We start from the raw sequence: 26,897 nt of genomic DNA on the forward strand, positions 1-26,897 counted from the left end.
GAAATCACATGGAACTTATAAAAGTCTGCAAAATCCAAGACACTCATTATGGGATTTTCCAGAATCTGGATTACTTTCTCTCTTCTGAAGTGATATCTGTAATATCCTAAAGTTCTGAATCTTTGAAACTTCCAGAAAGTGATCTCCCTACTAACACATAGGGCTGGGAAATGGTAAAACAGGAAATAGCATCAGTTTCACTGAAAGGGCAGTGAAGTCATTGACTCCATGAGTCAGTCTTAATTCCTTAAAACAAGCTGTCTGTACCTGAATCTGCATGTCTTTAGTAAGAATTATTTCACATTGACAGCACTTGTCTAGAATGTCAATCAGATGACACAGAAGAGTGTCCTCTGGAGTCTAGACAAGGATGGCTCTCCACAGTATCCTGGCATGGAATCCTATATAGGAGATTCCTCCTTCCTTCAAGTTCCTCCACAATAGATTCTCCTAAGAAGAGACACAGTACATAATGTTGTATTTAACTGATGTAGGAATAACTGGTCTTACACATATTTACACAATGTGTATATTTAATTGTTGAGAAGGGTATGAAGTTGGAGAACCATAACTCTTTAAGGTGTAAAGGAGTAAAGAATGTAAAGTGAGTATTTGCTTGTGTGTATGTGTGCTTCCAAGTCACAACCTGCATTGAGGCCCACACTAGTGTATCAGCTCTCACAGATAGATATACCGGTAAATACGTAGACAGACATTTTCATGGATATATAGAAATTGATTATGAAAGTATATCCTTTGTCTGTTATTTTGGAATGAGAATGTGCTTACTCTGCTTCACTGGGTAAGTTCAAGGGACAGAGGCTCCATTTAAAACTAAATCAAATTCTATCTCTTACAATTACTAGAAATGTAAGCTTTCATTGATGAATGTCTGACCCTGTAGTTTATAATTACAACAGGGGGAAGAATCCATGGGTTACCAGGAGCTGTCTGTGAGACAGTGAACGTGTCTTACTTGACTGGGTGTATCACTGAAGAGAAGCTGCAAGTTTCAGCATTTTCCTCATTACCATTGCCCTCATCATCAAGATAATCACTATCACTTACATCCACACACTTGTTATCTGCTATGACTGTTGAATAATAAAGCTTCACATTGTTTCCACATGCTCTGCTCATTTGCTTCTCACAAAAACTCTGCGTGGTTGTTAAGGCAGATATTTCTATTATTTCACTGAAACTTTACCATATGATGTACCAAAAGAAAAAATTAATACATTGTAAATATTAAAAGCACAAAGCACTACAATTTGGCACAAATTGTGTGTAAAAACAAAATCCGGATAACCATAGCACAGCTACTAATCATGCGGTTACCTTCATTATTTATTTCCAGAACAAGGTCCTTCTTTTAAGAAAATATATCATTGCACTACAGACTGGTAATTTTAACCATTCTCATTGTGCCTTTACTTTAATGCCCTTTTAACGTTTTTATGCAAAGACAACACGAGTACTTTCCAGGTATTTCATTAGACAGGCTGGATTCATATAAGGTAAAATACAAAGTGAGAAGCAATAAGATTATAATGAGCATGACATAATCACTGATCATTCAGGACAAAATAAATCAAACAAAAACAAAACAAAACACCAACCAAGTAGGAATGAGGAAATGTTGCCCCCTACAATAATTATTGTGAATGTGGGTTATTTAATTTCACTGGATCCTATAAAAGCATAGTCTAATATAATTTATCCCTATCTCTTCCATTGATCATCACTTCCCTTCCCCTCCAGAAAACACATTTATGAATTAGCTGCAAAACCACTTTTTGTTGCCTGTATTTCACACTCCAAGACTTCTGCTGACGTGTTACAGAAAGTACAGTCACTAGTGCTGAAATTCACCTCAATTCTATTTCTGAAACAAAGTCCTCTTAAGCACTTGCCAGAGTCCCTTCTTCCCCAGGATCAATAAAAATTTTAAAATACAATTATAATTAGTACCTTTATTATTTCCTCATTTTCAAACACTCGTGCCTTGCTTAGCTGATGGCAGTCCTATAGTCATCATAGAAACAAAGTCATTTCTCTGAGTAATAATTAAGAATATTTTTTAAAGAAATGTATATATTGATTCATCATCCCTACACATGAGATTTCAGAGACTTTCATGGGGATTCGGTAGCAATCATGAATCCAGTCCTTTTTACCTGGAGAATGAGATTAACAGTTGTTTTGCTGGTATTCACTAGGGAATGTCCACTGAAACTTTGGACATTGTAGGCTAAGTCACTAATGACAGAGGATGGCCTTAGTCCAATGTTCAGAAATGAGTTCTGATCATGTATTTAGATGTTTCAAGGCATGTCAAGGGTAAACTCAGTGGAGAAAGAAACAAATATATTTATTCACATTATTTCAGTTTTTTTTGTTTCTAAACTTCATGAAACTCTATAGCTTGAATGTTGTTATTCAGGCATCCACAGTAACAATGTGTCTGCATTCATTAATTTCTCTCTCAGTTTGGTTTATATTGGCAGTAAGATTTAAACCACTAAAATAGAATGAGGTTAATTTAATAGAAACACATAAGTAGAAATTATTAAAATATCGCATACATGGGAGTTATCTTCTAACATATTTTAGGTATTATACACATTCAAATTGTTTCTTTTAATTTGGAAATGTTCACTAAATTATAAAGTGATTTTCTCCTATTAAATCAGATGATAAAATGATGTTACTCTGCTTTATTAATATTTAGAAAATATTTAGTAATTGAATAAATTTTTATTCAGTAGAGTGCTTTAAATGTTCTCTAATTTCTTGTTTCTAGTAAATGAATAAATTATACCACCTACATGGGAAAAGAGGTATTCGTTCATTTTAATTTTTTTGAATGTTAAAAGTATTTGAATTTTTCCACATGTATTTAATAGATAAATTATTTGACACATTTTGATATGTATTTTTATTTATATTTATTTTGATATGCATAGGCTAGTCAGATGAAGCAGTGGGAGTGGAAAGGAACCAAGAAACCTGTAACTGGTTGTGATCAATTATAAACACCACTGCACTCAGACCAGCCAATTTGATATATTAATGCACGTATATGCTGTATAATGATCCAGTAAGGGTAGTTGGTGTACATTCTTGGAAATGACAATTTCCTGAAAGTCAGAATGTACAGATGTTTCAATATTCCTGCATTTGAAAAGCTGAAAATTTTTTTTGTCAAGTTTAAAACCTTGGCTATTAACATAATAGTAGGTGCCATGTCTAGTGCAACCAGGGAACTGTTTCCACATCTTCAAAAGACAGATGACAAAACCTATTTGTGCTGAAAGAGGAGGTAAGAATCCTTATTTGATGTGGGAAGACAGACTTCAAGGGAATTTCTGTAAAAAAAAAGAAAGATGTTTAGGTGTACCTCACAACTACCCACAAGGGTTATGTATGCAAATATGGGGGATATAAGTCAGCAACTTACTCCTGAAATACCCAGTTTTCCCTGAGAGTTTTCTGGACATAGAAATTGACTATTTCACACTTCTACAGTACAAAGCACAAAACCAAGCATAGAGTAGGCCACGACTTGGTTTATTCTGAAAGAAGAGTTTAGAAAAAGAGTGTAAATAAAACTGAGCTCTTTATTTTACATTTTTAGACGTCTGTGTTCAGTGCATTTGAATTATTCATTAAATCACATGGATCTTTAAATGCATAATCATATTTACCAATTTGGAAAAGAAGTCCCATTCTATGTCCCAAAGATACAAGATTCAGGTGATAAGCATTTATGTCAAATGTTTGTAAAAGAGCAGGGCGCAGTGGCTCAGGCCTGTCATTCCACCTATGGGGAGACTGAGGCAGGAGGATTGTTTTAGGCCCACAGGGTTCAATTGCCCATGGAGTGGCAGCAGACGAAAACACCAAAACAGTAGAAGTTGAGAAGAGAAAGAGTTTAACATTCGTAGGTCAGCTGAAGGAGGAAGAGGAAGGATGCCTCAAATCAGCCTTCTGGAGATGCTTGGGGATGGCATTTTTAAGGAGTCTGGATGAGTGATGAGCTAACATGTGGGGACTGCTGATTGGTGGAGAAGCGAGTGGTGAAGTCATAAGCCAGGGAGGTGAAGACTCTGCATCCTGCACTGAGTCAGTTTCTCAGACAAGCTCTGCAGACCCACTGCGTCAGTGGACCCATTGTAATTCGGGATCTGGAAAACATTTTAAACAGAAAACTTGAGGTTTCCTAAAATTAAAGATGATATGTAAAGAAGCAATTAAGGGAAGTGAGGACCTGGTGACAAGGACCAGCCTGGGCAACAGAAGGACATGATGTCTCAAAAAAATAAATAAACAAAAAATAAATGCTAGAGGAATTATAAAATAAATCATTCCGATGAATATTGACTGAGATGTGGATAGGTTTCTGCTCTTCATAAATAGACATGTATAGTAAAATATGTTTCATTAATGAATCAAGAAATCTGATATAGAAAATATTTTGTTATTCCACTAATTATGCTCTAGATTGTATAAAATCACACTGAAACACAAAATTTTTTCTGTAAACACTTTGCAGGCTGACTCTAATTATTATGTGAAAATGCAATGGGCTAAGAATAACTAAGCATGCTTTGAGCTATGAATATGTTGAATGCAGAGCAGGTACTCAAGTGCAACATCTGGGCATGTGAAGAGGAAAAGAGCAAGCCACTGATGGTAACAGATAATAGTCTGTGGAGCCATAGAGAACAGAGATTGTTACAATACATCTTGATGACACATGTTATTATTAGAAATAGTGGGATCTATGAGAGTGGAAGGGAAAGATAGAGTTTAACAAGTACATTCAGAATGCTTCCTTGTGTAGATGATACCTGATGTTTACACTGAGAAAAGGGAGTGATGAGGATTCATGCAGTGAAAGAACTTTATGAGAATAGAGAACAATGCATTAAAGATAAAAGCTATTGGACCTAATGTCATGAGGACTGGCTTTTCAAAACTTGTTCAGAGAACTGCAGTCAATTTAGCATGAAGAGAACATAAAGTTCCAGGTAGAGTCAGATGAAGGAAGGAATTAGCCAATGGAGAGAATTACATACCATACTAAGGAAAGTGAGATCATCAAAATATATTTTAATTAGATAATTCCAGGAATAATTCAAGTCAGTCTGATTGATTGTTGATTTTATTAAAGATGTACCAGAAAATGTTTTATTTTATTAAAGATATACAACATGTTGTTTGACATTCATATACATATTGAAATGATTACCACACTCAACTTATACAGCATGTTCCATAGTTATGATTTTTTTTTACTAAGAACACTTAAAACCCACTGTCTTAGCAAAATTTCAATATATAATACAATAGTATTAACCATAGTCTTCATCAGCTATCTAGACTTACTCATTCTACATAACTTCAAGTTTGTAGCATTTGACCTACGCTCTTTCTCTCCCTCCCCACTGCTAGTAACCACCATTTTACTCTCTGTTTCTATCTATTCCACTTATTTTTAGACCCAAAATATAAGTAAGATCATGTAGTATTTCTGTGTGTGTGTCTGAGAGCCAGTCTGGATTGAAGGACAGAAAGAAGAGAAACCAAGACTTGGAGTGTTAGGCTACAGTCATAGTAACATAATCACTCCCAGTTCTTTTTGTTTGTTTGTTTTTGAGCTGGAGTCTTGCTCTGTCGCCCAGGCTGGAGTACAGTGGAGCGATATCAGCTCACTGCAAGCTCCGCCTCCCGGGTTCACACCATCCTCCTGCCTCAGCCTCTCAAGCAGCTGGGACTACAGGCGCCCGCCACCACGCCCGGCTAATTTTTTGTATTTTTAGTAGAGACGGGGTTTTCACCGTGTTAGCCAGGATGGTCTCGATCTCCTGACCTTGTGATCCGCCCGCCTCGGCCTCCCAAAGTGCTGGGATTACAGGCTTGAGCTACCGTGCCCGGCCAATCACTCTCAGTTTTTCTCAGCTTCTGAGACCAAATGGGAATCAATTGTGGTTGGGATTCTCCCTAGGAAAGCTCCATGCCACAAAATCTGAAACATACAGGACCTTTAAGATGCCAAAGAGAATAAGAGACATTCCTGCATCCCTGCCACACATTGTGTTCGTTAATGAAATGAAGAGACAGCCTTTCTACACAGGTCTGAGTCACACTCCATCACTAGGTCCCACAGGTACCAATGCATGTCCATTGGTTTTACAAACTCTTTCATGACAAGGTCTCTCTCTCTTTCTTTCTCTCTCTCTCTCTCTCTCTCCCTCTCTCTGTCTCTTTCCATTCAGTGTCTGTCCAAATAGCACCACAGGAATTTGTTGGCTTAGCTGAGGAATCAAGATTAAATCATATCTACTTTTTTCACCTCCCATATCTGTTTCTCTAAGTATCATGCATACAACAAACTTTTTACATATTCCATATCTCCCTTATAATGATGATGTAAATAAATAAATGAGGGGCATGGGACTCCTGGTTCAGCAGAAAGTCTAGATTCCATTTACCATTCTTTATATATCTGAACTCACTTTTGACATGCCTCAGAGAGCAAACATTTCAATATCCATGATAGAACCTACACACTTATTCCTCTACCTGAGGAGTAACAATAGCAACAAAACAAAATTGACAAGAGGCACTTAATTAAACAAAAGAGCTTCTGCACAGAAAAAAAAAAAAAAACAACGAGGAAACAGCCAACCTACAGAATAGGAAAAAATATTTGCACAGTATGCATCTGACAAAGATTAAATGTTCACAATCTGTAGGGAAGTTAAATAAATCAACAAGCAAAAAACTAACCCCATTAAAAATGCAGAAGTTACATGAACAACGAACAGACACATCTGTGAAGAAGACATACAAGTGGCCAAAAAACAAGAAAAAATACTCAGCATCACCAATCATCAGAGAAATGCAAATCAGAGCCACAATGAGAGACCATTTTATACCAGTCACTATGGCTATAATTAAAAAATCAAAAAAACACCAGATGCTGGTGAAGCTGCAGAGAAAAGGGAATTCTTATACACTGTTGGTGGGAATGTAAATTAGCCCAGCCACTATGGAAAGCAGTCTGAAGAGTTCTCAAAATACTTAGAGATACCATTTGACCCAGAAATTCCAGTGCTCTGTATACACACACACACACAAAATCATTCTACCAAAAAGTCACATGCATTCATTGCTCATTGCTGCACTATTCACAACAGCAAAGACCTACAATCAACCTAGGTGCCCATCAATAGTGAATTGGAATAAGAAAATATGCTACATATACACCATGAAACACTACACAGCTATAAAAAACAGTAAGAGCATACTGTTTGCAAGTGATATGGATAGAGCTGGGGGCCATAATCCTAAGCAAATTGACTGAGGAAGAGCAAACCAAATACAGAATGTTCTCACTTGTAAGTGGGAACTAAGCATTGGCCCACACATGGACAAAAATATGGTGACAGTAGACACTGTGCCATGCTAGAGGGAGGGGATGGGATTAAAAACTATTGATTGGCTACTATGTTCACTACCAGGTGACAGGATCCACACTCTAACTCTAAGCAACATGCAATATTCCCATGTAAAAATATCCACATGTACTCTCATACCTAAAATAGACGTTGAAATAAAACATATCTGCATATAACTTCAAACTCCCCCCATAACATAACTAATGATAGCCTACTGTTGACAGGAAGCCTTAAAAAATAACATAAATAATTAATTAACTCACACTTTGTATCTTATATGTATTATATACTGTATTCTTACAGTAGAGTAAGCTAGAAAAAGAAAATCTTATGAAGAAAATCATCAGAAAGAGAAAATATATTTACTACTTATTTAGTGAATGTGGTTTGTCATGAAGATCTTCATCCATGTTGCCTTTACATTGAGTAGGCTGAGTAGTAGGAAGAGGAGGAGAGGTTGGTCTTGCTGTCTCAGGAGAGGCAGAAAAAAAGCCACATGTAAGTGGACCTGTACAGTTCAGATCTATGTTGTTCAAGGACCAACTGCCTATCAGTCATTCACCACTGCTGTCACTTGGATAATTCGGGGCTTTTCTCATTTGCTCATTCTACCTTCCTTCTTGCCTCCTCTCCTCAGAGATTAAAGAGTTTCTCAGGAATGGGCTCTTCTGGAGAGCAATGGCCTTTCACTCAGAGAAAGGACCTAAGCGGACAACTTTTATGAAAATAACATTGATCCTTTTGGGCACATGCCTAAGCATGTATAAAAATAGTGGAGCAGAGGAGCTGATCCCAAGTCATGCTAAATAGACCCGTTGATTTATGACAAGAGTAAGTAGAAATAAAATTGTGCAGAAGAGAATGTCTTGCACGAGAATACCAGTGGCTACTCAGGAAGGAAACGTTGAGTGTGTTGTGATGTGACTGCGAATGTTTTAAATAACCTACTTGACACCCAACTGAGTCTAAGTCAACTACAGTCTAAGAGGTTCTACAGAAGGTAGCTGTATAGAACCTCTTATGGGGAAACTCTTGTCTATCTAAAGCCAAGTAGACTGCTCCCCAGACATAATTATTTATCCTGAGGTAAACTTTTAATAAATCACTACTTTAGGAAAAAAATGAATATACGATCTATCTTTTGATAGAAAGAAACAAATACAAAACCAAAATAGGTGTCTTAGAATATGCAATTGAAATGCCAGACTAAATTAAAATACAAATCTTTTAGATTAATTTCCGTTTGACATACTGGGCATGTAATAATATTTTCCTTAACTGCCGTACACTGCTGAGTTGATATGAACCTAGCGCTTTGACTCTAAGACAGAACGTATGTCTACATTTTCACCGAGAAGATATTCTGAATCACTCGTGTCAGGGCCCCCATCACCTCCTTGTTTCTCAGGCTGTAGATGATGGGGTTGAGCATTGGGGTGAGGATGGTGTAGAAAACAGCCAGAACCTTGTCCTCTGTCGGAGATCGCAGGGATCTTGGGCGTAGATAGGTATAAGCAAAGGGTGCATAGTAGAAAGTTACTACAGTGAGGTGGGTGCTGCAGGTCGAATAGGCCTTCTTCCTCCCTTCTGCAGAGCGCATGCGGTAGACAGCAAGGAGAACCCGGCCATAGGAACATGCAATACAAATGAAGGGAAACACAAGAAATATGGTGGTGCTCAAAAACACCGTGCACTCATAGACCCAGGTATCCGTGCAGGCTAGGGTCAACATAGCTGGAACATCACAGAAAAAATGATTGATGGCTCTGGACTTGCAATATGGGATACGGAGTGCATATACCGTGTGAGCACAAGAGTTGATGGAGCCTATCATCCAAGATCCTGTTATCATCAGCGCACACACTCTTTTTCTCATACGGATGGGATAGTGGAGAGGAAAGCAAATAGCCACATAACGATCATAGGCCATTGATGTCAGGAGCAGCGCTTCTGCACCTGCTAAAGTCAGGAAGAAGAAACTCTGAATCCCACACCCAGTGAAGGAGATAGACTTGTTTCCATACAGAAAATCATAAACCATCTTAGGAACAATGGTGGAGATATAATTTAGGTCAATGAGGGAGAGCTGACTAAGTAGGAAATACATGGGTGTGTGGAGATGGATGTCCAAGAAGATGAGAAGAATCATGGATATGTTTCCAATTAGAGCCATTAGGAAAACGAAATTGATGAGAATGAAGATGAAATGGCCAATTTTTGGTGGTGGGGACAATCCCAACAAGATGAAAGCAGTTGATGTTTGATTGTAATTTTCCATGGAGCATTCATATGATCCTTCCTGAAGGGAGACACAAGGGTAAGTGAAGTACAGTAGTTCCCCCTTATCTGCAGGGGATGCATTTCAAGCCCGCCAGTGAATGCCTGAAATTGGGGTTTACATTGAACACAATATACACTATTTTTGTATCAATAAATATATATTATAAAGTTTAATTTATAAATTAGGCAAGGAAGAGATTAACAAAAATAACTAAAAAGAAAATCGAACAAATATAATTATATACTGTAATAAAAGTTGTGTGAATGCAGTTTTTTTCTTTCTCTCAAAATATCTTATTGAATGGTGTTTATTTTTCTTCTGATGATAAAATGCTTCAGGGAAAGATAAAATGTCTACATGATGAGATAAAGTGAGGGGAACAATGTAGGCACGGTAATGCAACATTGGGCTATGACTGAAAACAAATTTAAAATTTATGAAGTGCTCATTTGTGGAACTTTCCATGCAATCTCAGATGACAGTTGATTGCAGGAGAAACCACAAAAAGCAAAGCAGTGGATAACAGGGACTAGTTATAAAACAATAAGCCAATAGTTTTTAAAAAGTCCTTAGTTTAGTTAGACTATGAATTATTTATATAATTTTACAACTCTTAAATGACGAAGTAATCTTTCCTATTTAGAAAAATATCTTGTCACCCAGAAATTATATTTTGTGAGAGAAATATTTATAACCACAATTTTTAATAAGAAATATACACATTTATAGGAAAAAACATTTCTCTTACAACTTCAATAGGATACGAATGTTTGCTGCCCAACACAAACTCAGATGTCATCAAGATCATTTGTTATGCTTAAAACATATGCATGCAACAGTAAATTTTATGCATATGTTATGGATCCATATTATGAACAATTTAGCACTACTTTTTCAGGATGATTTTTTTCTACATTTATTCTTTAAAACTGCAGCCGCCTATGGCTCATTTGGAGTAACTTATATTTCCTTCTTGAATTGTCTTTGCATAATAATTCCAAGTCAAACTTTCATTAGTTAAGCATCATTATTTGGTTCTTCTATTTAGAAATGTAGAATACATCCTTATTTCAAGTACCTTTTTCATGAAATGTAATTCATACAGTTCATTTTTAATGTCTACCACCATCCATTCTCTTTTGCCTTCTCATCCAATTTCAGAATTTTTAAGTTAGTGCAGACCCCCATCTGAATATCCATATGCCAAGTTCATTTTACCTTCCATGTCTCTGTTCACGCTCTCCCCAATAGAATGTGTATTCTGTATCTTTGCTCCCCTAATGCTTAGATTACATAGACTTTGTGGATCCTTCAAGTCTTATGAAAGGATCATAAGAATATTTATCAATTATTTAGAAGGATCCATAAAGTATAATGTAATCTAAGCATTAGGGAAGAAAAAACAATAAATTACTTTATGATCCTTCAAAAGAAGGGGTTTGGAGAAATGAGCATTCACTTAAATTGAAAAAAGGAAGCAGCAACTTGACAGTTTCCTGGGTATAGGTGGTTCGAGCATTCTCCTCCAGATAGAAGACATCAGTGGATGACTTTGCACGGAATGCCTAAAAGAACTGAAGTCTTTAGGCTTAAATATTATTTTAGAGCCAAAGGTCAGCAGACCTTTGAGGAAGTGTAACAATGTGAAAGAGTAAGATCCACACACTGTGCAAACACACATCTATACACACACACAAAGATGTACACTCACTTAAACATCAACACACATGTATATATACCCTGATTAAAATGATCAGAAACCTGCAAAAAGAAAGATTTTTTAAAAATAAGAATTCCTATCTTTAGGAAGGAAGATATGTATGATATGCTATGAAATCCACAAAATAAATATCATTATCTATGTAAAAGGATGTGACAGGTAACAATAAATGACTCTTGGAAATTAAAAATACAATAATTGATAAAATTTAAAAGAAAATTTCAAAAGACAAATTGGGAAAATTCTATCAGAAGGAAAAAAGAAAACAACCTGAAAGTACTAAAAATTAGAAGAGAGAGAAATATTAGAAAATTAATATAACAGGACCAACATATACTTACAGGCATTCCCAGAAATGCACATAGCAAATAATAATAAACCCAATATTGTAAAAAAAAAATTCTCAGAACTGAAATATATTAGCCACCATACTCAAATGGCATGTTAAATCACAAAGTGAGAAATATTTTCCTAGAAAAAATTTCATGGAAATTGTGTCTCCTTGAAAACACTTCTAAAAATTTTAATTATCTAGAGATAAAATATTAAGTTTTTGAGAGAAATAGTAGTAATAACAATCAGAAGAAATACATGCATATATGTATTACCATCAGGTTTTACAAGAGTATATATTTTTTGTATTTAATCAATAGATTCTATCAGATGAGATGATGCTGTCAACCCCTTGCTGCAGACATAAATTGGAATGTATTTATGTGGAAAAGTGGGAGAAGGGTAATGAGTTTGGGGGTAGTGATGCTGGGGGGAGCAGGTAACTAGTGACAGTGGCCTGTGTCATGAGTCAAGGGCTGGTATTTGAGATACTTAAATCAAGCATTAGCAGATAAGCATATTGTTTGAAAATACATGGGCAAAAACAGGGCAAGACTGGTAAGAAATTTTGAAGTCCTTATCTTTGGGGTCAGGAAGAGTTTGTTATGGGTCCAATATTTTAGCCTGTGGACTGTGGACACCATGTCTATGCATTACTTGAATAAAACATTAAAGTGATGTAAAAATTCTATCACAGTTAAGAATTTAACCCACAACTTCATGATAATAATGAGAATGACAATTTTTACTCTAGGATTTGGAACAAGACACAGATGTCCAATTTCACTGCATCTATTCAACATATTATTGGAAGTTCAGCCAAAGCAATAGAACAAAAGAAGAAAAAAAAGTTAATTAAAAGAAAGGAAGCACGATAATTTCTATTTCCATATGACATAACTATATATGTAGAAAGCCATAGGATTCCACACACTAAAAACTGTTACAAATAATTAACAAAATAAGCAAAATTGCAGCATGCAACAATAGTCAAAACCTATTGACTTCTATACACTAACAATTTGCTGTGACCCATTGAATGTGACAGAAACAAAACTGTGTCTGTTTTGAGCCTAGGCTTCAAGTGGCTATACACTAACAACAAACAATCTGAAAAAGAGATTGTGATTTTATTTACAATAGTATCAAAAAAATGAAACACTTAGGAATAAACATAACCAAGAAGGTAAAAGGCTTATACACTGAAAAATGACAAAATGTTGATTACAGCAATTAAAGAAGACACAAATAAATGGAAATATATCCTGTATTTATAGATTAGAAGGCTTAACACTGTTAAGATGTCAATAATATCCAAAGTTACTTAAAGATTCAATGAGAATAAAATACATAGGAATACAACTTACAACGGACGTGAAGGACCTCTTCAAGGAGAACAACAAACCACTGCTCAATGAAATAAAAGAGGATACGAACAAATGGAAGAACATTCCATGCTCATGGGTAGGAAGAATCAATATCATGAAAATGGCCATACTGCCCAAGGTAATTTATAGATTCAATGCCATCCCCATCAAGCTACCAATGACTTTCTTCACAGAATTGGAAAAAACTACTTTAAAGTTCATATGGAACCAAAAAAGAGTCCTCATTGCCAAGTCAATCCTAAGCAAAAAGAACAAAGCTGGAGGCATCACGCTACCTGACTTCAAACTATACTACAAGGCTACAGTAACCAAAACAGCATGGTACTGGTACCAAAACAGAGATATAGACCAATGGAACAGAACAGAGCCCACAGAAATAATGCCGCATATCTACAACCATCTGATCTTTGACAAACCTGACAAAAACAAGCAATGGGGAAAGGATTCCCTATTTAATAAATGGTGCTAGGAAAACTGGCTAGCCATATGTAGAAAGCTGAAACTGGATCCCTTCCTTACACCTTATACAAAAATTAATTCAAGATGGATTAAAGACTTACATGTCAGACCTAAAACCATAAAAACCCTAGAAGAAAACCTAGGCAATACCACTCAGGACATAGGCATGGGCAAGGACTTCATGTCTAAAACACCAAAAGCAATGGCAACAAAAGCCAAAATTGACAAATGGGATCCAATTAAACTAAAGAGCTTCTGCACAGCAAAAGAAACTACCATCAGAGTGAACAGGCAACTTACAGAATGGGAGAAAATTTTTGCAATCTACTGATCTGACAAAGGGCTAATATCCAGAATCTACAATGAACTCACACAAATTTACAAGAAAAAACAAACAACCCCATCAAAAAGTGGGCGAAAGATATGAACAGACACTTCTCAAAAGAAGACATTTATGCTGCCAACAGACACATGAAAAAATGCTCATCATCACTGGCCATCAGAGAAATGCAAATCAAAACCACAATGGGATACAATCTCACACCAGTTAGAATGGCGATCATTAAAAAGTCAGGAAACAACAGGTGCTGGAGAGGATGTGGAGAAATAGGAACACTTTTACACTGTTGGTGGGACTGTAAACTAGTTCAACCATTGTGGAACTCAGTGTGGCGATTCCTCAGGGGTCTAGAACTAGAAATACCATTTGACCCAGCCATCCCATTACTGGGTATATAACCAAAGGATTATAAATCATGCTACTATAAAGACACATGCACACGTATGTTTATTGTGGCACTATTCACAATAGCAAAGACTTGGAACCAACCCAAATGTCCAACAATGATAGGCTGGATTAAGAAAATGTGGCATATATACACCATGGAATACTATGCAGCCATAAAAATGATGAGTTCATGTCCTTTGTAGGGACATGGATGAAGGTGGAAACCATCATTCTCAGCAAACTATTGCAAGGACGAAAAACCACACACCGCATGTTCTCACTCATAGGTGGGACTTGAACAATGAGAACACATGGACACAGGAAGGGGAACATCACATATCGGGGCCTATTGTGGGGTAGGGGAAGGAGGGAGGGATAGTATTGGGAGATATACCTAATGTTAAATGATGAGTTAATGGGTGCAGCACACCAACATGGCACATGTATACATTTGTAACTAACCTGCACGTTGTGCACATGTACCCTAGAACTTAAAGTATTAAAAAAAAAGAGTAAAAAAAATGTAGTAAGTACATATTCAGTTTTAAAAGTGAATGAAGTTTTGACACATGCTACAACATAGATAAATCTTAAATACATTATGGTCAGTGAAATAAGCCATGAAGAGGCAAATATTGTATGAATTCACCTACATGAAGTACCCAGAGTAGTCAAATTCATAGAGACAGAAAGTCGAATGCTGGAACCCAGAGGATAGTGGAAGGGAGACAAGGAGAATAATTGTGTAGGGAACAAAATTTTAGTTGAAGACAATGAAACTGTTCTGGAGATGCATGGTGGGGATGGTTGCACAACAACATAAATGTACTTAGTGCCACCGAATTCCACACTTAAAATAGTTAAAATGGTGCAGTTTACCTTATGCATATTTATCCTCATAAAAACATTAAAATGTACTGAAATTATTCCATATTTGGATTCCCAAATACATTTTAAGAAAATTCTGGCAAGTTTCTCAGCCTCTACAGAGCAAATTATTTCCAATTATTTTATGACCTCTGGTAATTTGTGAAGGACAATTCAGAAGAACAAATTATTTTCATATATGTCATTTGGAAACAGTACAAGATCAGCATTAATTCTGATGCAATAGTATGTAATTTATATTAGTAGTTTAGTTATTGGCAAGTAGAATATATACTGTTCGAAATTACTAACACAATTAACATTTCAAACATTTCTATCCTTTGTATTTTATACAGGGCAGTCTATGATCAACTTTCCATGAGATAGTTATAGTCCCAACTTTAAAAAGAGAAAATGTAACATAGGACAGAATCCTAAATGGCACATCAGATCTCATATTTAATGCCACGTTGTAACTGACTATCTCATTTAAAAATAATAATAATAATAATAATAATGACTTGTTTTCTCCTCCTCCCCCCACCTCCTACTTAACTGGTTAGGAATGCAGATATATCCTTTACTGTCTCCACCAGACGCGTTCTACAAGGCAAGTTTATATGACTTTGTGTTTACTTAGAAGTTCTAGAGACGGAACCTTGAAGCAAATCAGGCATCCTCAAAACTCCCTCCCACTAGGAGATTGCCTCAATTTACAACACAGCTCTGCCTGCGATGGTGCCAGCCAGACCACCAGGTAGAAAAGACATCAGAAGAAAATCACTGGACCCCCCATCTCCTCACCCCCTGCATGTCATTCACGCCAAGACCCCTTTAAAAGACCCTGCCTACTGCCCTGAAAGGGGAAGCACTTCCCAATAAGGCAGACACCTGTCCTGCTTCCTCTCAGCTAAGCTTGGAAGAAAAAGTCACTTTCTTTCTACCAGACCTTGTTCTCGTTAATTGGACTTTGCAAGTGGTGAGTGGCAGGAGATATGTTCTGTGACATTACAGTATCTCTTGAACACCAATGTAGTGTCTCTTTGATTATTCACGTTCCACGGTTCTAATTCTATCATATTACATTATTTAAATAAAATTAGAGCCCTGTCACTAACAAGGAAGCAGTCTCAGCCATTATATATCTGTCTAAGTAATTTAAGGAGGACATTTTTTTCTTAGATAAAAATAAATCCAAATGGTTACTTCTGTCCCTTAGTTTTTTATCCACCAAAATAGCTATAAGTATTTTAAGCCCATTTAAAAACATATACACTTGCTTTTATTTTTGTAATTCTCATAACATGTATATATCCAGGTATCAGCATTAATGATGTTGTATGCTGGAGAAAAAGCAAGCAGAAAAAATTCTGATGATGGTTTCATAGTGAGTAGGAAAACCAAACATTCAACCCGGGTGACGTCTGGCATGAAAGGAAGGATAATGGCATGAACTTTTACTGACTGTCTCCACACACTGGCACTTGCAATATGTCAGGATTTGTTCCATAATTCCATTAGATTTAATCCTAATAACAAGCTCTTCACATGGACATCACCACGACATCTTATAGATGATGAAATTGAGATTCAGAGATTTTAAGTGGACTTATCCAGATTACACACAAACACACATACACATATGCATATATATACACACAAACAAACACATACACATATAAGTTGATATACACATATATTTATGCAAACATATAAATAAACATATTATATATAAAAATAAATATTTACATAAACTTCTTTAAAATGTGTGGTCTATTTTATCCTTCAAATATTTTTAGGCAGTAAGTCTGAAATAAGGCTGGCTCACTTTTTAATTACCCAAAACAAAAATATAAGAGGTTAAATTTATTAAAATAAAAAAATCATTATAGATAGTAAATAACTGTGAAATAAAAATTTTTAAATCACAAATAAGATTATTTTAACGATTAAAATTTAATCACTTCAACTTCTTCTGTTTCCTCGTATCACCTGGTTTCACTGTGCTTTCACTTGATCCAGCAACAACCATACATAGCTTTATAGAAAAATGGTTTCTCAGAAACTCTAAAAGAAATGCAATTTCTGTCTTGTTCCCAATATAAAAGTTTCCCTACTGGAAGAATTCACTTACTAAAAAATACACATTTAATATACTACACAATAAAGTTGAGGATGTACATATTCAGCATAATAATTAAAATTTTCCAAACGGTGCCCACGTTTCAAATGAATTACATATCACTATCTTTTAAAGTCAGAATGCATCATTGCATTGCATAGATCTCTTTTTCCTATCCTTCAATTTAAAGTTGAAAATGAGATAATAAAAATAACCGAATTGTAGTGATTCACATATTCATAGAAGAGAAAGATTTTTCAACTATATTCTCATTATCAGAAGGAATAACTGAATCACAAGGATTTGAAGAGAGTTATTCATGACTGTGCAATGACCTAGTGATAGAGTTGGGAACAAAGGAGGATGGTCCTCTTGAGTCCAGATACTGCAGTTTTCCACTAATTCAGAGATTTATGAAACCTACACTGTCCTCAGTTTTATCAAAACTATTTTCAAAGAAAAATTATTATTCATTACAAAATAAGGCTGCTCTACTTAAAATTGTTATTATGGGCCAGGCGCGGTGGCTCACGCTTGTAATCCCAGCACTTTGGGAGGCCGAGGCAGATGGATCACGAGGCCAGGAGATCGAGACCATGGTGAAACCCCGTCTCTACTAAAAATACAAAACATTAGCCGGGTGTGGTGGCGGCTGTAGTCCCAGCTACTCGGGAGGCTGAGGCAGGAGAATGGCATGAACCCGGGAGGCGGAGCTTGCAATGAGCTGAGATCGCGCCACTGCACTCCAGCCTGGGCGACAGAGCGAGACTCCGTCTCAAAAAACAAAAAAAAATTGTTATTATGAGCAGTCTGTGACATAGTGAACATGTATTACTTGACTGAGGGTATCATTGAAGAGAAGCTGCAAGTTTAAGCATCTTTCTCATTATCAGTGCCCTCAACATCAAAATAATCACTATCACTTACACTCACACACTTGTTATCCGCTATGACTGTAGAATAATACAGCCTTCACATTGTTTCCACATACTATGCTCATTTGCTTCTCACAAAAACTCTGCATGGTTGTTAAAGCAGATATTTCTATTATTTCACTGGAAGTTTACTTTGTGTCTTGAAGAAAAAATAAACACATTATAAAAATTAAAAGCACAAAGCACTATAATTTTGCACAAATTGGAGGTAAAAACAAAATCTGGATAACCATATCACAGCTACTAATCATATGGTTACCTGCATTATTTATTTTCAGAAGAGGGTCCTTTATTTTAAAAAATATATATTATCGCTTTACAGATGGTAATTTTAACCATTCTCATTTTGCCTTTACCTTAATGTCATTTTAATATTTTTATGCAAAAACAACACTAGTACTTTCAGGTATTTTACTAGAAGGACTGGATTATTATATGTGGATTCATTAATTTGACTTGAGCCCATAAAAGCATATTCTAATGTAATTTAGCCCCATCTCTTCCATGAACATCATTTAGCTTCCCATCCAGAAAACACATTTATGAGTTAGCAGCAAAACCACTGTTGGTTGTCTGCATTCTATACTCCAAGATTTCTGCTGAATTTTGTTAACAGAAAGTACAGTCACTATTGCTCAAACTTCACTTCAATTCTATTTCTGAAACAAAGTTCTCTTAAGCAGTTGCCAGAGTCCCTTCTTCCCTGTGATCAATAAAAATTTTAAAATACAAATATAATTAGTACCTTTTATTATCTCCTCAATTTCAAACACACACTGCCTTGGTTAGCTGTGAGGAGTCGTACAGTCATCATATGAACAGTCATTTTTCTGAGCAAGATCTCTGAATGCTTTTTAAAGAAAGGTATGTATTCATTTTCATCCCTACACTTGAGATTTTAGAGAGCTTCATGGTGATTCAGTAGCAACCATGATTCCGGTGTTTCTTTACCTGAAGAACAAGTTTAATGACTGTTTTGCTAGGATTCACCAGGGAATGTCCACTGAGAGTTTGGACATTCTAGGCTGAGTCACTAATAACATAGGATGGCCTTAGTCCAACGTTTAGAAATGAGTTATGATAATGTATTTAGATGTTTCAAGTTATGTCAAAGGTAAACTCACTGGGAAAAGAAACAATTATGTTTATTCAGGTTTTACTAATGCATTTGTGTCTCTAATACTTTATGAAATCCTACATTTTATATGTTGTTATTCACTGCATTCATACCAATGATATGTCTGTATATATTAATTTCTTTCCCAATATAGTTTATACTGGCAATAAGTTTTAGAACATAAAAGTGGAACTATGTTAATTTACTTGAAACACATAAGTAGAAGGTATTAAAATATCACATATTGGAGTTATCGTTAACATATTTTAAGTATATATTTATATTGTTTCTTTTCTTCTGGAAATGCCCATTAAATTTTAAAACAATTTTCTGTTATTAAAATTGATGTTAAAAATGATGTAACTACTGATTGTGGTATAATACTATCTAGGGTATATTTAGTAATTAAATTTTTATGCCAAAGAGTACCTTAAATGTACTCAAATTTTCCATGGTTTCCAGTAAATTAATTATGCCTTCTATCTTGAAAAAGTAACATTAGTCCATTTTATATATTTGGAATTTTATAAATGTTTTTAAGAAATATTTATTTATTTAGTTGATACACTGTTATTGTATGAATTTATGGGTTACAATTTGATGTTTTTATACAAGTGTATGTTATATAATTATCTAATCAGGGTAGGTAGCAAAGATAATTTCCTGAAAATCAAACACAACTGTTTCAATATTCCTGCATTTGAAAATCTAAAGAATTTCTTTACCTTTTAAACCATGCCTTTGAACATAACAGTAGATGCCACATCTAGGAGTCGTTTCCAAGATGGCCGAACATGAACAACACCAGTCTACATCTCCCAGCGGGACCAACAGAGAAGACGAGTGATTTCTGGATTTCCAACTGAGGTACCTGGTTCATCTCAATGGGACAGGTTGGACAGTGGGTACAGCCCACGGAGGTCAAGCTGAAGACACATGCACACATATGTTTCTTGCAGCACTATTCACAATAGCAAAGACTTTGAACCAACCCAAATGTCCACCAATAATAGACTGGATAAAAAAAATGTGGCACATATACACCATGAAATACTATACAGCTATAAAAAAGGATGAGTTCATGTCCTTTGCAGGGACATGGATGAAGCTGGAAACCATCATTCTCAGCAAAATATCACAAGGACAGAAAACCAAACACCACATATTCTCACTCATAACTGGGAGTTGAATAATGAGAACACATGAACACAGGGAGGGGAACATCACACACCAGGGCCTTTTGGGGGGTGGTGGCCTGGGGGAGGGATAGCATTAGGAGAAATACCTAATGTAAATGACGAGTTGATGGGTGCAGCAAACCAACATGGCACATGTATACATGTGTAACAAACCTGCACGTTATGCACATGTACCCTAGAACTTAAAGTATAATAATATAAAAGAAGATGCCACATCTAGTGCACATTGTGCACTGTTTTTATATCTTCTTTAGTAGACAAAACACATTTGTGCTGAATAAGGAAGGAAGAATCCTTATTTGATGTGGGAAAAGGTGATTTGAGAGGATTTCTGTATGAAAGAAAGACTTTATAGGTCATGACTCAAGACTACCCACTGGGATCCTGTAAACACATGTGGGGGACATGAGACAGAAACTAACATGGACTTGGGCATATGAAACAAAGGAAGCCTGCAGTCTGGATCTCAGGACAGAATCATCTTCAGGGGACCACCAAGACTGTGGCAGGGTGCCCAGGAGAGTAGACAGGTCCGAGTGGCCTGTGTCAGAGAAGCACTGTGGCAGTCCCTTACAGCTCCTACGCAACACAAGGAAGCCCAGAGGAGGAGGGGATCCTGAAATACCCCTGCTTTCCCTGAGAATGCTCTGGAAGTGGGAACTGAGCATTTCACACTTCCTCAGTAGAAACCACTAAGCATAGAGTAGCCACAACTTGGTTTATACTGAAGGAAGAAATGAGAGCAAGGAATGTAAATAAAAGTGACCTGTTTATTTTAAATTTTTTAATGTCTGTGTTCAGTCCATTTGAATTATTCATTAAACAACATAGTTGCTTCATGTCCTTTGCAGGCACATGAAATGCATAATTACATTTACTTAAAAAGAAGCCCAAATACAAATGTCCCAAAGATCCAAGATTCAAGTGATAACCATTATGCCAAATCTTTTGTTAAAGAGCAGGGCACGGTGGCACAGGCCTGTAATTCCACCTATGGGGAGACCAAGGGAGGAGGATCGTTACACGCCCACGGGGTTCAATTGCCCATTGAGTGGTAGCAGACCAAAACATCAGAACAGTGGGAGTTGCAGCAGAGAAGGAGTTTAATAATCATATGTCAGCTGAAGTATGTCTGGAGTTTGTTCCTTCCGGTGGGTTCGTGGTCTCGCTGACTTGGGACCCTCGCGGTGATTGCTACAGCTCTTAAAGGTGGTGCGGACCCGAAGACTGAGCAGCAGCAAGATTGGTGCATTTTTACAGAGTGCTGATTGGTACATTTATAATCCTCTTGTAAGACAGAAAATTTCCCTAAGTCCCCACCCGACCCAGGAAGTCCAGCTGGCTTCATCTCTCTGAAGAAAGAAAAGAAAGGAAGCCTCATATCAGCCTTCTGGAGAGACTTGGAGATGACGTTTTTAAGGAGTCTGGACGGGTGATGAGCTGAAGTGTGGGGATTGCTGATTGGTCGAGAAGTGAGTGATGGAGTCACTAGACAGCGAGATGAAGATGCTGCAACCTGCACTGAGTCAGTTTCTCAGACAAGCTCCACAGACCCCCTGCGTCAGTGGATCCACTAGAATTCAGGATCCGGAAAACATTTTAAATAGAAAACTTGAGGTTTCCTAAAATTAAAGATGATATCTAAAGAAACAATTAAGGGTAGTTAGGACCCTGTGACAAGGGCTACGTGACTTTTAAGCAGTAAGCAGTCATACGGAAGTAGGCTATCGGGCGAGCTGGTTCATGCTTAGTGTATGCTTCTACTAAAAGTTTATGCTTTTGGCTAAAAACCCAGCAATTTAGTTTTCTTCACTTTATGAGAATAGTTTTAGCATGACTTGCACTGAGGTGTTTGAGACCAGCCTTGGCAACACAGTAAGACGGTGTCTAAAAAAAAGTATCTACAGGAATCATTCCCATGACTATTGCCTAGATATGGATGGGATTCTGCTCTTCATAAGTAGATATATATGTAGTAAAATATGTTTCATTAATGAATCAAGAGATTTAATATAGAAAAGATTTCATTTTCCCACAAATCATGCTCTAGATGGTAAGAATTCACACTGAGACACAAAACTTTTTTCCTATAGACATTTTGCTGGTTGATTCTAATTATTATGTGAAAATGCAATGGGCTAAGAATACGTAAACATGCTTTGAGGTATGAATAATTTGAACATAGAACAGGTACTTAAGAGCATCATCTGGGCATGTGAAGAGGAAAAGACCAAGCCACTGATGGTAACAGATAATAGTCTGTGGAGCCATAGAGAAAAGAGATTATTACAATACATTGTGATGACACATGTTATTATTAGAAATAGTAGGATGTATGAGAGTAGAATATAAAGTTGAACAAGCACATTCAACATGCTTCCTCATGTAGATGATACCTGATGTTTACCTTGAGAAAAGGGAGAAATGAGGATTCACGCAGTGAAAGAAACTTGTGAGGATAGAGAACAATGCATTAAAGGTAAAACCAATTGTATCCTTAATGTAATGAAGGACTGCCTTTTCAAAACTTGTTCAGAAAACTGCATTCAACTTAAGATGAAGAGAACATAAAGTTCCAGGTACAGTGTGATCCTGCCAATGTAGGAGTGAATTAGCCAGTGGAGAGAATCACGTACCCTACTAAGGAAAATGACATCATCAAAATATATTTTAATTAGATAGTTCTAGGAACATTTCAAGCCAGTCTAGATTGATTATTGATTTCATTAAAGATGTGCCACATATTTTATGTTATTAAAACTGTACAACATGATGTTTGACATCCAACTACATGTTGAAATGATTACTACACTCAAATTATACAGCACTTTCCATAGTTACAATCTTTATAGTAAGAGGACTTAAAACCCATTCTCTTAGCAAATTTTCAATATATAATACAGTATAAGTTTTATGGAAATAATGTTGATGCTTTTAGGCACATGCCTAAGCAGGTATAAAAATAGTGGAGCAGAGAATTTGACCCCAACCCAAGCTGTATAGATGTGTTGATTTATGAGAAAAATAAGTAGAAATAAAATTGTCCAGGCAGAATGTCTTGTATGAGAATACCAGTGGCAACCAAGGGGGCAGAAATTGAGTGTGTTGTGATGTGACTGGGGAATGGTTCAAATAACCTACTCCACACTCAGTAGACTGTAACTTCTATAGAATCTCTTGTAAAGAAACTCTTGTTTTTCTAAAGACAAATTGGCTTATCCCCCAAAATAATTATTTATCCTGAGGTAAATTTATTAATAAATCATTACTTTAGGAAAAAGAATAAGCTATACCCACCAGTCGAGAGAAAATACAATACTATCTTATATTCAATTAGATTCAGTAATCTTAAATAATTTATTATTCTTAATAATAATGAGAAATGAATGGCGTATAACTATTATGCTGAATGCTATGATTAGTTTGAACATTTATTATTTTAATTTTAATGAAACCCTACTGCCCACAATTTAGTGGAAAATAAATGATCTATATTTTGATAAAAAGAAACAGCAAAAACAAAACAACATAGATGTCTTAGAATATGCAATTATAATGTCAAGACTCAATTTTAAAAAATTTTTTAGAGTAATTTTTGTTCCACACTCCTGGCATGGAATATTATTTTTCGTAACTGCTGTACACTGCTAAGTTGATGTGAGGCTAGTGCTTGGACTCTAAGGCAGAAAGTTTGTCTTCATCTTCACAGGGAAGATTCTCTGACTCACTCATGTCAGGGCCCCCCATCACCTCCCTGTTTCTCAGGCTGTAGATGATGGGGTTGAGCATTGAGGTGAGGATGGTGTAGAAGACAGCCAGAACCTTGTCCTCTGTTGGAGATTGCAGGTATCTTGGATATAGACAGGTATAAGCAAACATTGCATAGTAGAAAGTTACTACAGTGAGGTGGGTGCTACAGGTCGAACAGGCCTTCTTCCTCCCTTCTGCAGATTTAATGTGGTAGACAGTAAGGAGAACCTGGCCATAGGAACATGCAATACCAATAAAGGTAAACATGAGAAAGAGGGTTGTGCTCAAAAACACTGTGCACTCATAGACCCAGGTGTCCATGAAGGCCAGAGTCACCATGGCTGGGACATCGCAGCCCTGGCTGAGCAACAGGGATATGGGGCATATATGAAATGTGAGCACAAGTGTCGATAGAGCCCATTATCCAAGATCCTATTATCATCAGCACATACTATCTTGCTCATATGGATGGGATAGTGGAGAGGAAAGCAAACAGCTACATAATGATCACAGGCCATTGATGTCAGTGGCAGCATTTCTGCAGCTGCTAAAGTCACAAAGAAGAAACTCTGAATTCCACACCCAATGAAGGAAATAGACTTGTTTCCAAACAGAAAATCTCAGAAAACATCTGGGGACAATAGTGGAGATGTAATTTAGGTCAATGAGGTAGAGCTGACTAAGTAAGAAATACATGGGCGTGTGGAGATGAGTGTCCAAGAAGATGAGAAGGATCATGGACTGATTGCCAATTAAAGCCAATAACAAAATGAGAACAAGGAGAATGAAGAGGAGAAAGCCAATTCTGGATGGTGGGAAGATCCCCAATAAGATGAAAACAGTTGATGTTTGATTGTATTTTTCCATGGGGCATTCCTACAATCCTTCCTGCAGGGCGGCAGAAGGATAAGTGAATTAGTTCCTCCTTATCCACAGGGGATGCATTCCAAGACATCCAGGGAATGCCTGAAACTGAGGATAATATTGAGTCTCATATACACTATTTCCACTATTTCTTTGGATCCATATATACTTATGATAACATTCAGTTTATAAGTTAGGCAAGTAAGAGATTAACAAAAATAAAAATAAAATAGAACAATTATAAAAATACACCATAGTAAACATTATGTAAATGTGGTCTCTTTTTTCTCTCTGTCAAAATAACTTTTTTTTTTAATATACTTTAAGTTCTGGGATACACGTGCTGAATGTGCAGGTTTGTTATGTAGGTATACATGTACCATGGTGGTTTGTTGCATCCATCAATCCATCACCTAGGTTTTAAGCCCCGCATGCATTAGGTATTTGTCCTAATGCTATCCCTCCTCTTGGCCCCCCGACAAAGGTTCTGGTGTGTGATGTTCCCCTCCATGTGTCCACGTGTTCTCACTGTTCAACTCTCGCTTATGAGTGAGATGTTTAGTTTTCTATTCCTGTGTTAGCTGGCTAGAGAATGATGGTTTCCAGCTTCATCCATGTCCCTGCAAAGGATATGAACTCGTTCTTTTTCATGGCTGCAGAGTATTCCATGATGTCTATGTGCCACATTTGCTTTATCCAGTCTATCATTGATGGGCATTTGGGTTGGTTCCCAGCCTTAGCTATTGTAAATAGTGCTGCCATAAACATACGTGTGTATGTGTCTTTATACTAGAGCGATTTATAATCCTTTGGGTATATACCCAGGAATGGGATTGCTAGAGCAAATGGTATTTCTGGTTCTAAATCCTTGAGCAATTGCCACACTGTCTCCCACAATGGTTGAACTAATTTACACTCCCACTAGTAGTGTAAAAGCTTTCCTATTTCTCCACTGCTCACCAGCATCTGTTGTTTCCCGACATTTTAATGATCACCATTCTAACTGGCATGAGAAGATATCTTATTGTGGTTTTGATTTGCATTTCTCTAATGACTAGTGATAATGAGCTTTTTTTCAAATGTTTATTGGCCACATAAATATCTTCTTTTGAGAAATGTCTGTTCATATCCTTCGCCCACTTTTTGTAGTTCTCCTTTAACAGGCCCTGCACATTGCTTGTAAGTTGTATTCCTAGGTATTTTATTTTCTTTGTAGCAATTGTGAATGGGAGTTCACTCATGATTTGGCTCTCTGTTTGTCTATTATTGATGTATAAGAATGCTAGTGATTTTTGCACATTGATTTTGTATCCTGAGGTTTTGCTGAAGTTGCTTATCAGCTTAAGGAGTTTTTGGGTGGAGATGATGGGGATTTCTAAGTATACAATTATGTCATCTGCAAACAGAGGCAATTGGACTTCCTCCCTTCCTATTTGAATATCCTTTATTTCTTTCTCTTGCCTAATTGCCCTGGCCAGAACTTCCAATACTATGTTGCCCAGGAGTGGTGAGAGAGGGCATTTTTTGTCTTGTTATGGTTTTCAAAGGGGATGCCTCCAGATTTTGCCCATTCAGTGTGACATTGGGTATGTGTTTGTCATAAATAGCTTTTATTAATTTGAGACATATTTCATCAATACCTAATTTATTGAGTGTTTTTAGCATGAAG

General features: G+C 36.5%; 2 protein-coding genes and 1 pseudogene across 12 annotated transcripts in view; all 3 read right to left on the bottom strand.

Annotated features, from left to right (window-relative positions):
- LOC100989812 (olfactory receptor 2L13) overlaps positions 1-26,897 on the bottom strand; it is a 174,767-nt gene that overhangs the window by 102,223 nt on the left and 45,647 nt on the right. For 6 of the 11 annotated variants that reach the window (XM_034950493.3, XM_034950479.3, XM_034950481.3 and 3 more), the window contains exon 2: positions 22,803-22,873. The exons of the other annotated variants lie outside the window; for them this stretch is intronic. The gene's annotated coding sequence lies outside the window, so the exon portion shown is untranslated. The remainder of the gene's footprint in view (positions 1-22,802; positions 22,874-26,897) is intronic. 11 annotated transcript variants of the gene reach the window in all.
- On the bottom strand, positions 8,704-9,744 carry LOC100990488 (olfactory receptor 2L2-like). The gene has a single exon (XM_003815345.2). It carries the CDS (start codon positions 9,742-9,744, stop codon positions 8,806-8,808), a length of 939 nt encoding a protein of 312 aa, XP_003815393.3. The 3' UTR covers positions 8,704-8,805.
- Positions 24,292-25,231, bottom strand: LOC100990822 (olfactory receptor 2L3-like; annotated as a pseudogene).

The sequence above is a fragment of the Pan paniscus genome, chromosome 1, assembly GCF_029289425.2.
Source record: "Pan paniscus chromosome 1, NHGRI_mPanPan1-v2.0_pri, whole genome shotgun sequence".
Classification (NCBI taxonomy): domain Eukaryota; kingdom Metazoa; phylum Chordata; class Mammalia; order Primates; family Hominidae; genus Pan; species Pan paniscus.

Excerpts from the sequence above, each read along its gene's own strand:
- LOC100990488 (XM_003815345.2), bottom strand. The coding sequence starts at position 9,744 with ATGGAAAATTACAATCAAACATCAACTGCTTTCATCTTGTTGGGATTG.